This window comes from Paroedura picta, chromosome 2 (genome assembly GCF_049243985.1).
Source record: "Paroedura picta isolate Pp20150507F chromosome 2, Ppicta_v3.0, whole genome shotgun sequence".
NCBI classification, from domain to species: Eukaryota; Metazoa; Chordata; class Lepidosauria; order Squamata; family Gekkonidae; genus Paroedura; species Paroedura picta.
Window position 1 is genome coordinate 36,833,838 of NC_135370.1, and position 15,151 is coordinate 36,848,988.

Genomic DNA, 15,151 nt, shown 5'->3' on the forward strand with positions numbered 1-15,151 from the left:
GGATGATCTGGGGCCAAGGGACCAAGCCCTATGAAGATAGGTTGAGGGACTTGGGAATGTTCAGCCTAGAGAAAAGGAGGTTGAGAGGGGACATGATAGCCCTCTTTAAGTATTAGAAAGGTTGTCACTTGGAGGAGGGCAGGATGCTGTTTCCGTTGGCTGCAGAGGAAAGGACGCGCAGTAATGGCTTTAAACTACAAGTACAACGATATAGGCTAGATATCAGGGGAAAAAATGTTCACAGTCAGAGTAGTTCAGCAGTGGAATAGGCTGCCTAAGGAGGTGGTGAGCTCCCCCTCACTGGCAGTCTTCAAGCAAAGGTTGGATACACACTTTTCTTGGATGCTTTAGGATGCTTTGGGCTGATCCTGCGTTGAGCAGGGGGTTGGACTAGATGGCCTGTATGGCCCCTTCCAATTCTATGATTCTAGGTGGGCATGTACACAATTATTATATGCAGCTATATTCTGCATTATTGCATCATTTATGGTGTTTCTCGAAGCCTGAGGAATGTTTCAGGGGGTTCTCAATGGGGGGAAAAAGTTGAGAAGGGCTGCTTTATTGTTATGGAATTTCTGTGGGAAAAAGAAGTATTTAAATTGAAGGAAGTCTCCTTAGATTAGAGAAAGGCTTCAAATTTTGCTCAGAGGAGTGGTAAGGTAAGGTAGGGTAGGCTGTACCCCATCCAAGGGAGATCTACTGTAGCCAGTGCTACTTTAGTACATGACCCCTCCTTTTTGCTACTTAAGAAATAGGAAAAATAAAATTACAGAAAACAACTTTTGCAATAAAAAGGGCATTATTTGAATAAAGATAAAGGTATCCCCTGTGCAAGCACCGAGTCATGTCTGATCCTTGGGGTGACGCCATCTAGCGTTTTCATAGCAGATTCAGTACAGGGTGGTTTGCCATTCCGTTCCCCAGTCATTACAGTTTATCCCCCAGCAAGCTGGGTACTCATTTTACTGACCTCGGAAGGATGGAAGGCTGAGTCCACTTTGAGCTGGCTGCTGGGATTGAACTCCCAGCCTCATGGTCAGAGCTTCAGACAGCATGTTGGCTGCCTTACCACCCTGCACCATAAGAGGCTCTATTTATTTGAATAGAGACAGTCTAACAGTCATTATAGAACTAACAGCATATTTGGATATTAAGTTAACCATTGAAAACACTGAACTTTTCAGTAACATCATACACTTCCTAACATATTGGCACATTACAAAATTAGTCCCATTTAAACAGTGACCGTAACTTTGAAAACATGCTGCAATATGTCTACTGATGATCACAATGATTATCGTTATCTAATGCTATAGATCAGTGGTCCCCAACCCCCGATCCGGGAACCGGTACCAGTCCATGGATCATTTGGTACCGGGCCGTGGCTCCTCCTCCCTGGCTGCTGCCTCAGGGGCTGACCTGCCACTCTGCCGCTGGCTCACCTTTGGTACTCTCCAGCGGCCGCCATGGCTGGGGCTCCCCTTCAGTGTGGAACTGCACAGCTACTGCTGGTAGCGCCCCCAGTGGGTGGCGGGAAGTCAGGGGTGCTGGCAGGAAAGCAAGTGGTGCAGGGGCTCAGGCAGCGGCGATGTCCCTCGGCAAAAGACTACCCCCCCCCCGGGCCTCAGTAAAATTGTCAAGCTTTGACCGGTCCCCGGTGATAAAAAGGTTGGGGACCATTGGTATAGATCATATGAAGGTTTTTAGGCAAGACAAATGAACAAGTAAATCTTTTTCATGCATCATATTCTGTAAGGCCTTGCTGAATAAGCAAAGCAAAAGGAGAAAGGGATACTCACTGTGAAATGAAGTGGTTGAATGAAGTGGACCATATTTCTGGATGCAGTAAAGTAGGAGGGGGATTCCTAGGGAGAAAAAGGACAAACTGTATTTCATAAGAATGGCTGAACTGAATCAAACCAATTGTTCACTGTCAGTGGGTACTTGGATCCAGCAAGCTTTTACGTTCAGTATCACCCCTTTGTCCTAATTTTGTCCCCCTCCCTTGTCTTTTGTCTATGCAGAACCCACGAACCCCAGATTAGTTTTTTTGGTAATCAAAGGGAACCCATTTCTCCCTTTTTTTTTGCTAAAAGAAAAACTGGCCAGATCCAATCCAGTTGTCACACACTGAACTGGATACACAAAATATTTCTTCCAGGTTTTTTGCCAAGCCCACAGGAGCTCAGTTTGGTTCAGATCTGCAGTGCGGAGGGAGAAATGGTGCCTACCTTTCCCCTCCCATTTTCCTGAGCCAAACTGGAACTAGGGGGATGTTACATATGGCTCCAAAGTTACGCAAATAACACTGGGGCCATTTCAGCTGAAAGGGGAAGAAGGCAAGTAATCCTCCCCCACAAACACACACACATACTTCATTGTCATGTCATAGAATCATAGAATCATAGAGTTGGAAGGGGCCATCTAGTCCAACCCCCTGCTCAACGCAGGATCAGCCCAAAGCATCCTAAAGCATCCCAGAAAAGTGTGTATCCAACCTTTGCTTGAAGACTGCCAGTGAGGGGGAGCCCACCACCTCCTTAGGCAGCCTATTCCACTGCTGAACTACTCTGACTGTGAAAATGTTTTTCCTGATATCTAGCCTACATCGTTGTACTTGTAGTTTAAATCCATTACTGCGTGTCTTCTCCTCTGCAGCCAGCAGAAACAGCATCCTGCCCTCCTCTAAGTGACAACCTTTCAAATACTTAAATGTCAAATCTGATGTTCTCAGCAAATGCTGCGTGGCTGCAAGGAAACCAAGATCAGTCCAACCTCGACCCAACATACCAAAAAGCATCATATTTAGTTAGGTCCTTCGTTGCTATCACATTTTTTTAATAGTGGAGAATATTAACAAAGCATTCAATTGTTTTGCCAGAACCTGGCGGGTTGAATTGCTATTGCTGATCTAGTCTGGAGGGAAGAATCTCAGGAGGGAACTATGACTTGACCTTTTCCAATTTCACACCTTGAATTTTTCTATACTTGGGTAAGTACATTCAACCTTGTACACAAGGCTTTCTCAACCAGGGATTTGTGAAACCTTGAGGTTTTTTTGATAGCCCTGGAAGGGTTTCCTGAAAGGGTGGGAGTTAGATTTTAATATATTTGTATTAAACATTTATCAGGTGATATGGCCATATATGGTCATGTCAACCCACCCACGCACCCACCCCCTCCCAATATTTCCAATTATGGGCCTGGAGAAGGTGGGGAGGGGAGGGGCCCTGGGTGGGCGTGTACACAGTTATGCTTCCCAACCATATTCTACAGAATCCTGCTACTTGGGTTTCTTGAAGCCTGAAGAATGTTTCAAGGGTTTCTCAACAGTTAAAAAGTTGAGAAAGGCTATTGTAGAAACTGTCCTAACCGTTACTTCATTCAGAGCAACCTATAACAATATGACATTGTTTGACAATAGTTTTGGAAATTTAAGAAGAAGAAGAAGAAGAAGAAGAAGAAGAAGAAGAAGAAGAAGAAGAAGAAGAAGAAGAAGAAGAAGAAGAAGAAGAAGAGTTGGTTCTTATATGCCACTTTTCCCTACCCGAAGGAGGCTCAAAGCGGCTTACAGTCGCCTTCCCATTCCTCTCACCACAACAGACACCCTGTGGGGTGGGTGAGGCTGAAAGAGCACTGATATCACTGCCCGGTCAGAACAGTTTTATCAGTGCCATGGCGAGCCCAAAGTCACCCAGCTGGTTGTATGTGGGGGAGCGCAGAATCGAACCTGGCATGCCAGATTAGAAGTCTGCACTCCTAACCACTACACCAAACTGGCTCTCTTAAAGCAAAGGAAGAGCTCCAAAGACATCAGACATGAAACTGCTGTAAAATGAGCACGCATGTTTGAAAAGCTATTTGAATTTAAAATGTCTGCCCACCCTCACACACACACAAAACAAATCAAAACGTAGTGAAGACATTACGGCCTTGTAATAAATGGTCCACTTTCATTCATCTGTATCTGTTCTAAACAATTTAAACTATCCTATTTTGTCGCAGTTTGTCATGTTGCCTGAGCTGAATGTATTATTACTTTTCACTTTGGGTAGAGAACCAGCACATAATGAAAGGAGGGAATCCAAAATACTTGCAGGGTATGCATCATTTATCACATTTACTATTAGGAAGTAATGTGCTGGGTTATATTCAGTGACACTAATGCCGAGTCCCGTGTTCCATTAAATAGGTTCATATCATCTCCTGCAACAGAGAATCAATTGCAATGCATACCAATATAATCTGCTGCAGAGGTGAATTCAGAAAACTCAGGAAGACATGAACCTACATCAGTGCAATAGATCCTATGTCAGGGTTGCAACTGCTAGGTAACAAAGACTGTGACCATTTCTGCACAAGGAATTTGCCCCTGGACAGCCTTCAAATGTTGGCGGCTTTTAGAACCCCCTCCACATGACATTGCCTACATCCCGAGGCTGTCCAGTAGATGGGTTAAGTTTTGGGCATTTTAACTCGCAGTGTGGGAACCTGCCAAAGCTGGGAGCATTTTTGCACGCGGGGAATGTAGCGTGCTGGACGCTAAGATAGGCGGCATATTCCAGCCCCTCCAGATTATGTTGCCTACCTCCAGTAGCCAGCTCTTGTTATTCATAGAGAATGAATAGAATTTTTAAAAATCTCACTGGCTGCATTCTGTACTGCAGTCTTCCCCAATCCCCGGGCAGCAGACTGGTGCTGGTCCGTAGATCCCTCGGTACCAGGTCGTGGCAGGGGGTCATGGCAGGGGCGCCCGCACCTCCCCCCATACTGCGGCACTTGCTGCATCGGAGCCCGGGAGAGATCGGCCGCTTTTCCTCAGGTTTGCAGAAAGATCTATCTTGTCTGTTCATGGCTCCAATTTCTGAATTTAAGTATTCAGAGGAGAACATTCTGAAAATTGGATATAGTGGTATGATCCACAGATCTCAGATGTACATTTAAAGAGACCATTGTTCTTGATAGACATCAACTAAATCCTAAATGTTAGGCTTGACTCGTATTTGCTGAGTGCCACTTTTTTATGGCCTTGGGGAGAGAAATAGCAGATCTGGGATTTTATCTTTAGGACAAAGCAAACCCTATACAACAGCTATTCTTTGTTTGCTGTCAGAAGCTGTCGTAATTAGAAGGGGCTTCCTAAAATCCTAAATGCCCCCCCATTTACCTCCATATTTCTCAACTGCCTGAGGCATTATCTTTCAAGAATCCCAGGATCTGTACAGGAGATACATAGCTTGCTGCAAAGTTTTTAAAAATAACATGGTCAGTGATTAGTTAAGGAGGGCTATCACTTTCAGCTTCTGAGTGGAGGCAACTGCAGTGGTGTTCAGGCACAAGGGTGGCCATTGCTAGAGGCCTGGGTAGCAAAATAAAATCAAAATGTTTCTAATAGGCACAAGATTTTTTCAAATTAATGACTAAGGTATTTTAACACAGACGTCCTCCCACAATTAAGCTGCTGGGTTACATCCAGTTTTCTCAAAGCTTAGAATCATAGAATCATAGAGTTGGAAGGGGCCACACAGGCCATCTAGTCCAACCAAAGAAAGCTCCTTTGCTTTCTGCCTGCTGTCATTCTGGGTTCTCTTTATCATTTCTTCAGGCTTACTCAAACCACCTTTGGTGATGAAAAAGGATGGAGAAATGACAAGAAAAACTCAGAAAGGCAACAAATGGTTTAGGATGCTTTGGGCTGAACCTGCGTTGAGCAGGGGGTTGGACTAGATGGCCTGTATGGCCCCTTCCAACTCTATGATTCTATGATTCTATGACTCTAGAAAATGAAAGGGGGGGTTGCTAGTAGTTTAGCACTCAAACTGCACGAAAACCTCCATGTGAGAAGATCCTTGATGATATCACAGAAATCATTGGTTAATCTAAGTCCTAACTCCACAACTTCACATGGAGGTCTCATAGACTTGATGAAAACACAAAATGGAACTCCAGAGAGGACCCAACTACCCACCCACCATCACCATTCTCTGGAACCTCTGCCAGGAATTTTGAATATCTCCCAGGGCCATGAGGGCAGGGTCCAACCCACTCACATCACTAACATCTAAACACCAGTACTGAAACACATAACTATGAAAATGTGATTTTTTTTCACTAAATCTCTGGTTTTGAATACAGGAAGACGCCTCATACTGAATCGGATCTTAGCCCCATAGGAGTCAGTACTGTCTATTTCAGCCTTTTTCAACCTTTTGACCATGGAGGAGTGCCTGAAATAATTTTTCAGATTTCAAGGAGCCCCGGAAGTGATGTCAGCTGACCCTACCATGCCCCTTGGAATTAACTTCACTTCCTGAACACTCAGACCTCCTTTTGCTCTCTCTCCTGCCTTTACAACTACTATGGTAGTTCTGCCTCATGAACCAAAAGGAAGGGGAATGAATGAATGAATGAATGAATGAATGAATGAATGAATGAAGGCTGGAAAGAAGAGTAGGAGGTGAGAAGACAGCCCAGACCCTCCCCCCCATACCAAGCCACTTTAGAGCTCCTGTGGACCCCTTTGAGAACTCCCATGGACCGCTGCTTGGGAATCTCCGGTCTACTGAGATGAGTAGTAGCTCTTAAAGGTCTCAAACAGAGGCCATTCATCTCACACACATACCCCATATCTCATCTCCATGTAGCTGGAGATGCTAAGGGTTGAAACTTCTGCACTGAAAGCCTACCTCTGAGCCACAACCCTTCCCCAGTGTCTTGAAACCAGCATGGCAGGAAAAAAATAAACAAAAGCTCTTAATGGAACCAACATGCTTTACAGTAAAGGCTCTACTATCCCACATAATTTCAAGTTTTTCTGGAGTGCACATTACCTGCAATGATTTAACTGAGGACAGAAGGTTACTTGCAACACAGCATATAACACTCTGTTATTGATGACATGTCCTTGTATCAGCGGATGGCATAATACCTTATTAGTATCCAACTACTGTAGCAGCCTTTAACACACATTCACACACAAGCTAAATATCCATCTCAGGGTAATTGCCCCATCTACATCTTTCATGCAGACTTTCTGCCGGTGTAACATTAAATCAGCGCCTGTATAAGTGGCACCATCATCAGAAACTCAAGGGCAAGATGAGTTCATTTTATGACATCAGGTCTCAAAAAGTACATACAAGAATCTGACGTACATTTTTATACACGCTCAGCCAGTGTGGTTACATTATATGTAATTGTTCTCTTCTGGTGCACACACACAAGCGCACATACAGATGATATGCCCAGATTTGTACTCATTCTTTGCAATTATGTGAGCTTCATTACAGTGAGTATCCTCACTTTAATTTCCCCTGCTTCTCCTTAGATGGGCGGTGATCTAATGCCAGCCAGTATTTATGGCGGCCAGTCTCCTATGGTAATTTGGTACATGCACATTTTCAGAGCCATAAGCTTTTAATCTTGACTTTGGATTCTGGGCCCACCTTATGCACAATTCTTTTTCCTCTAATGTATTTATTCTGCAACTACATAAAAAAATACCCACTAAATCAAGGTGGAATGACACTTGTGATGGGGGTGTCAAAAGTTTTTTTTTTTAATTTTAACTACAGAGTCTCTTGCTCTCTTTAAGGCTCTTGTCATTTCATTCTGCACTAACAATCCCCCCTCTTAATTTAGGGTTTTTTTGTTTTTGTTTTGCACCGGGAATACTGCCATTTGCCTCCACTCTAATCCTTTCAAGTCAATACCAGCAGGGAACTAAACCTCTTGTGGCTCCTTTTAAACTTCCCCCCATCAGTTTAATTTTCTTCTATTCAGTGATCTGAGACTAGCGATAGACTCATACCACTTGTAAAAGAAAAATTAAATTTAAATTAAGGGGAAATGGAGTTTGTACACCGATTAAGAAGAGAGAATGGTGGGAGGTGCAGAGTGGGTAGAACGAACTCAATGTGGGTGGGAGAGTAAACTTTGAGGGGCAGTAAAAGGACAGGGGGCTTGGAAGTGAAACAAGGGGAAAATCAGCACAAAAACACTGAGAAAACACAGGGAAACAGTGACCAGAAAGTGAAAAGAGCACCGAAGGAAGGAAAATCAATATAGAACAAAGAATACCCAACAGACATACACAGTGAAAACGAGGAGAAACATCCATGCATAACAGACTATAATTTCATAGTTAGATACCAGTTTCAGATAGAAAAATAGAATATGGGCTGATATGGGAAATTCAGCTATCAATTGTATTGCTAATTGCTGGTGTTCGGATCTCTATTATTTTCTTACTTTTCTTTGAATTGATGAGTCCCATAATTAATAGGATTTTTGTGGCTGAATAATTTCAGCTTATTATATTTCTCAAACACAGATGGTTGTAAATATGTTACTATTGAGTTGCCAGCCATTCGCAACCAGCAGGAGAGGGAAGTGTAGGTATTAAGTTGACATAGGGTCACTTCTGGCAAATGACTGGAAATGCTATAAACATGTTGACATGGCATTCTAGGACTCCCCCAAAAGTCTATGAATTTACCATAGAGTTTTGGGGAAATCTTAGAGAGTCACACCAAATCATTGATATCACTTATTTTAACTAACTGCCAGAAATGGTATTGTGCATTGGCATGACTTCAATGTTCTGCAGACTTTTCCACCACTAGACCACTGAGTGATGGACAGAGAGCAGGCAGCGAGAGGGAGGCCTGACAACCTATATGCTCTACAGCAGGGGTCGCCAAACCCCGCACTGCGAACTGGTTCAGGTCCATAGGACCCTCGGTACCGGGCCACGGCGGGGAGAGGAAGGTGCCTCCCTCTCCGCCCCCCCAGTGCTGTGCTTGCTGCGCCAAGAACGATCAGCCTACGAAGCAGCTGATTCGGCCAAGCTTAGGTGAGCGGCGCGCTGCGGGAGGGGAGAGGGAGGCGCGCCGGTGGGTGCAAACACGCCACTGCGCCAGCTCCGCACTAGTGCATTTGCGCCCACCAGTGTGCTGGCGCATCCCTCCCCTCGCAGCGCGGCGCAATAGGCCCGCGGGCCTAGGCTTGAGCGCCACACTGTGGGGGGGGAGGGAGGCTCGGGCGCCTGTAGGTGTAAGTGCAGCAGCTCCACGCAGGCGCATTTGCGACCACTGGCGCCCTGACGCCCACGCCTCCCTCTCCCCCCTGCAGCACGGTGCGATAGGCCCGCAGGCGTAGGCTTCAGTGCCACGTTGTGGGGGGGAGGGAGGTACGAGTGCCGGCGGGTGCAAATGCGCAGGCGCAGCAGCTCCACGCCCACTCCTCCCTCTCCCCCCACAGCGTGGTGCAATAGGCCCGCAGGCGTAGGGAGGAGTTAGGGTGGGCTCAGCCCGGGGTGAGGAAGGGTGCGGATTGGCCCCTTCCTCCGGACAGACCATCGGCTGGGCCAATCGGCACGCGCAAAGCGCCTGCCTATTGGCCTCTCCGATTGCTGCCCCGACGCCAAGGGAGCAATTGCGAGCTGCGCATAGCGCGGGTCGCAGTTGCTCCCTTGCCAGCAGCTTGACGCGTCGGGAAGCGCAAAGCGCCTCCGACACGTCAGGCTGCCGGCCACGGAGCCCCCGCTGTATTGTAAGTATCTAGCGCCCGCTGTATTGGTAGTACAGCGGGCTTGATTACTAGTAATAATAATAATTCTTTCCTTGTGCGCCTCCCTTCCATGATCTAATTACTCCATCCAAAGCTGCAGAAGAGGAAGACATGATCAAGATTTTCAAGGGAGTAAGCCCCACCAGTGCTTCATTTCAATATGGAGGCGAGATTTATGTCAGGTCTACAAGAACTGGGAAGAAGGGACAAAAGCCAGCATAAGAGCTGGTAAATTTCAGGAATGGCTCATAGATCCACAAGATCTTCAGGGTATAAACTTCCAAAAGTCAAAGTTCCATTTCTCAGATATCTAGGAGCTTTGTGTCTCAAAAGCTTACTCTCCAAAAATATTTTTGTTTACAATAATGCTCCAGATCTTGAGTTTACTAACTCTGATGCTGCAGACCAACACAATTAATTGGAATGAGAGAATTACTTTCCCCACAACAAGGGAGGGAGGAAAGGGAAAAAAAGAGGAGAATATAGCTCCTGCGGCCATCTCATTTACTTCCCTACACTTGTTTATATTTTTATCCCCACCCTTCCTCCACAGGGCTCTCAACCATTCTGTGAGGGAGGTTAGACTGGTAGCAAAGTACTAACTCAAGGTCATTAAGTGAGCTCTTCATGACTGATGTTCAAACCCTTCAGAAAGTCTATTATACTGCATTTGTTCTCTTATTTTTTGATAGTAGGTTGAAGCCCTTGTTATGCCCCCTGACTGTGTCCTGAACTGAAAGTGTTTTAACATCCCAACTTTTGTGTGGTCTCTTGTCATTGAGCCTTCCTCCAAAGTCACAGCTGGTAAAACTGAATGGGTCATTTTTCCGCCATCAAGGCTAGTGACATGGTTCAGCGAACCCCATTTATCCTTTACTTTAAGCTGTGTGTCTAATTAGAGATCACAGTTAATAGATTTACAATGAGCAACAGTAGACGAAAAAAATGGCTTGCATTGATCTTGAAGCAGAATATTTCACTGGCACGGGGATTTTTTTATGGTGTAGGGGAAGAGAATGAATTAAAAGCATATGATAAACAAAAACATCCATTGTTGTTATTCCTTTCATCCATTTCACAATCTGTGGTAAAGAGAAACCATGCAGGACTTCTAAGTGAACAGATGTAACATCTAAGCCAAAAACATTTCTCCCCCAAATGAGAGATATTAGCAGCTGAACATCAACACCTGCCACCAGGAGCCAATGTTGGCAAACAGAAAAGCCAGGTAGGTTTCTTGTTGTGAATTTGCTTAGAGGGGTTTGGAATTAGGCAACCAGAGATGCTCCGTATGTCAACAATAACTGGATCTTAAAATAGAGTCTCGTCTTGATTTAAACTTAAGCTTGCAAACGTATTTCTTACAGCCAAATGAAGCACCTTTGGGGTGGGGCATGGAAGGCTAATAATGTGTAATAATGAGATTCTCCTACAGACGGCTACATAATTGCTTGCATTGAAACACAAACACTCTGAAATGAATTCATACTCCATATGCTCTTTGATAAAGCGTGCTCATCTCAAGCAGATATTTGCTAATCTAACTGCTCAATTGCCCACTGCATCCTATCTCTTGGTGGCTGGTGGCCAAGAGACAACTGCTATCTGTTATCTGTCTAGGTTCTTTCTCAATCTTTAGTTTAAGCAGTGTCTAGAAGAAAACTAAAGTTGACCAATCAAAATACTTCCAGAGGTTGGGCTGAGATTCTGGATGTTACACATCAAACAGTTATACTTAAAAGGTGGGGAGATGGAGGTGGGAGTACTCCAGCGTAACATAGACCATTTCTGCACTAGCAATATCATTCAGATTTGCATTTTAGAGGACCGACTTTTCTGTCTATTTCCACATTAAAATCCACCTGACAAGGCACAGTCTCAAATTGTCATCTGACTTACCGTGTGTTTTGGAAATTCCTGGTTACAGCGATTTCATCAGTCAAGGCAGAATCTAATTTGGAATTGTCCAATGCGGAAATGAGTGCAATTGTGGTCATTTTTGAATCGTTTGAGCATGCCCCTTTCCTTGTTGCCATCCTCCCTCCCCTCCCCTCTTCCTTCCTTCCTCTCCTCCACCTGTTCCGAAAAATCTGCCTCTTGTTTTACAAAAAAGGAGTGGTCACATTACAATGCTGTTTCTGATTTTTAAAGAAGTCTTGCACAGCAATAACCCAGGGTTTTAAAAATAAAATTACATTCAGGACACTTGGAGGGAAGGGGGGGAAGCAATCAAGAACGCAGAATAGTGGCAATGAAAACAAAGGGGAAAGCAGGCACCATTTTGTAAAAAACACATTTTTTTGAAAATGGGAGGGTAGTAAAGCGTGATGGGAGCCTGCTTCCATTGGACTCAGTGCGGAAAGCATACCGCAGATTTCAGCTTGAGAAATAAGGGGAGGAAAGCCCAAATGTAGAAAAGCTAGATTCACAGCTATCAAAGGAAATCCAAAGGAAGGCTAAAACAAAGTATGTCTCCTAAAGCAGAAACGGTTATAATCTCCTCCCATTCAACTTGAACGCACAAAATGAACCAATTATGTGAACTCGGGAAGCCAACAGAAGTTCACTATGTGTCCATCAAAACTCATAAGCTTAAAACAACTGTATTTGGGAGAATCCATTCTTGGATAAACATTCTCACTATTCAGTATATCACTTTGTCCAGACTGGTTTTACAAGGTCACAATCAGCTAAACTCCCAATAACTCCCACAAGAGGCATTTCTACCATCTCCCAGATCCTACAACCAGGAAATTATTTTCTTCATTTTATCCCATAACTGGGCGGCTTCCTTGGCCTCAGGTACTGAACACACAGAGTGTGTTGTGGCGCAGAGTGGTAAGACAGCCGTCTGAAAGCTTTGCCCATGAGGTTGGGAGTTCAATCCCAGCAGCCAGCTCAAGGTTGACTCAGCCTTCCATCCTTCCGAGGTGGTAAAATGAGTACCCAGCTTGCTGGGGGGTAAACGGTAATGACTGGGGAAGGCACTGGCAAACCACCCCGTATTGAGTCTGCCAAGAAAACGCTAGAGGGCGTCACCCCAAAGGTCAGACATGACCCGGTGCTTGCACAGGGGATACCTTTACCTTTACCTTTACTGAACACACAAGGAATGATTGGTGAGGGAAAGTTCCTGTCCTCATTGGATTTATGCAGAACAGAAAGACTTTTTAGTAATTTTCCATTTCTCAAAGAGATTTTCCAAATAAATCATGGCAGGAGTCCCCTTTGTTTCCAGGAAGAATGGCTGTTCGCCCAATGAGACTGACAGGCAAAAGGTGAAAAAAATGGTGAGCCTATCAAAATTTGAAGACAAACATGCCTTTTAAAATTATTTCAAGTGACTACAGAATTAGCAACTATTTCCTTCAGTAAGTGGGTGCGTCATTCAATTTCTCCATTGTACACATGAAATCAATCTCTCTGAAAGTGCAGCAAATTATTAGCTGTATTTTAGGTAAGTGATGGTTTAATGCGTACATAGCCCTGGTTTTAAAAATGCATATTTGAATGCAGTTCCATCTGGAGCCTGTATTTGGTGGCACGCATGTAATTATAGAACCCATTCACCGTTCAAAATGTTCCTTTTGGTTCTTATTATTCATTCTCTTGATTCAGAAAAAAAAATTAATTGGATATGAATTTGCTTTTTTCTATTCCTGCAATGAATGACAGCCATTGTTGGCTGGGTAGACTGAGATCATTTTGGCAGTCCTCGTTTTGACGTCATTGAAGCCCCATCTTATGCTTCAAGTTTGCGGCATTCATTCTGCAACAGGACGTTTAAGAAAGGATCAAACCCATTTAATGTGTTCCACATGTACTTCAAAGGGAGTCCCATGCTGCCTCCCATCATGCACTTCATCATTAACGAAGACCCTTTTTTGGGCACATGTCCAGTAACATCACAATGTGCTTAAATTGTAGAAAAGGGGGGAAAGGCCACTTTGTAAGGGAGGCAATGCTATGGAGTTTCCCTTTGGGTTCCTGTCACTGGTCGTTCCTTCATAGCATCTATATCTAGATCCACTGAAACAGCTGCTTGCCTCATTTTCACCCATTAACCTGGTTCATGTGGGTTGTTTCCCTCCCACATTGCAACACTGCAATGTACTTGCATGTGTGTGTGTGTGGGGGGGGGGGACAGCTCATTTTGTAACGGGGAAGTCTGAGGGCCATTCCACACTTGTTCAAAATAGCACAATGGTTAAAAATTGAAATCGCTACTGTTTTGCTGTTATGCACAACGTCATTGACAATCTGCAACACTCCTGAAACCGATCCGCAAAAAGCGCTTCGTTGAAGCGCTTTCAGGGAAATCCCAAAAAGTGGATTCACCCTCTGGAAAGCGCTACGCTCTTGCAACCAATCTGCAACACTAGTTCTTTGCGGTTTCAGCAAAGTCCCTCCCCCTAGCTCTCTCCTCTGATCTTCCGGCGAAGCGATAGCCATTTTTTTTTCTCGGAGCGAGCGGAGATCAACGCACCGGCAAGCCTTCGTTTACCCAGCGAGGCTTCCCTGGATGCAGTCCCTCCCCAGAGCTGTTTTAAGTCACAAAGCACCAAGCAAACCACAGCCCCGTTTGCTGGTTTATTTTCCCTTTATTTTTCATTCTATTTTCGGCCGAAAATCGCGCCCATGCGGGGGGGGGGGGGGTTTCACTCGGGGGGAGCGTGGCAACGATGAAACGGCAGCTCTAACACCACCTGCTAGCTAGATGGGTCTCTCCGTTGCAACGAATCAACGCAGATTCGTTGCAACGTGTTTTTTTTTTTAACCTTCCTTAAAGGGAAAGGGGCTTTTTGGGAGCATGATAACGGCCACCCATTGGCTGCTTGACAGCCAGGGGCAGGACAAAGCTCGACAATATCGCTTCCTGGCTAGGGATTTTTGCCGAGACCGGAAACCTGTGGGAAACTATAGAAACGCAACTGGATTCCACTACAAAGGCAGGTATGCATAATAACAAATTCCACTATTTAAAATGGCGTTTTTTCGTTCCGCAACCAATTTGCTACATAGATCCTGTTGCGGAATGGCCCTGACTTACATCCCGCCTCCCTTAAAGGGAACTGTGTTTTCATGAGGGTAACCATGGAGCCAATCCTGTAGGGAGGATCGGCTCCTTCTCAGGCTGTTGGGCAGATTGGCTGCTTGTTCTTTAAAAAAAACCTCACTTGGCAATGTGGAAAGTTTGACTCTAGTCCCAGGGACTGGTGATTCCGGCCACTGGTGGTTCCTTCTTAGTGTCCATTTCAAGGTCCATGAAAACTCCAAAAGATCTGCTTACCTCCATTTTCACCTATGAACTCAGTTTGCTTGTATTGGTTTTGTCGCCCACAAAAACAGCAGTAAGACAACATGTACTCGCATTGACCCCCCCAAAAAACCCTTATATTTCAAGGGGGGAAAGGCTGACTTACATCCTCTCCCCTTGAAGAGAACTATATTTTCATTAGGGTAACAATGGAGCTGATGCAACCGGGAGAGTTCTCCCTGCAAGATCAGCTCTTTCACAGCTTCCATTGGGCAGATTGACAGCTTGTTTTTAATATAATTGTTTAAAATTATGTCGTAACAT

General features: G+C 44.8%; 1 protein-coding gene across 7 annotated transcripts in view; it reads right to left on the reverse strand.

The window, feature by feature from the left end:
* The window catches only part of MYO3B (myosin IIIB), a 327,845-nt gene that overhangs the window by 223,186 nt on the left and 89,508 nt on the right, over positions 1–15,151 (reverse strand). For all 7 annotated transcript variants that reach the window (XR_013228041.1, XR_013228040.1, XM_077319759.1 and 4 more), the window contains exon 8: positions 1,800–1,865. Coding sequence is in view for 5 of the 7 variants with exons in the window: in XM_077319759.1 (XP_077175874.1) it covers positions 1,800–1,865 (66 nt within the window). In the remaining 2 variants the exon portion in view is untranslated. The remainder of the gene's footprint in view (positions 1–1,799; positions 1,866–15,151) is intronic.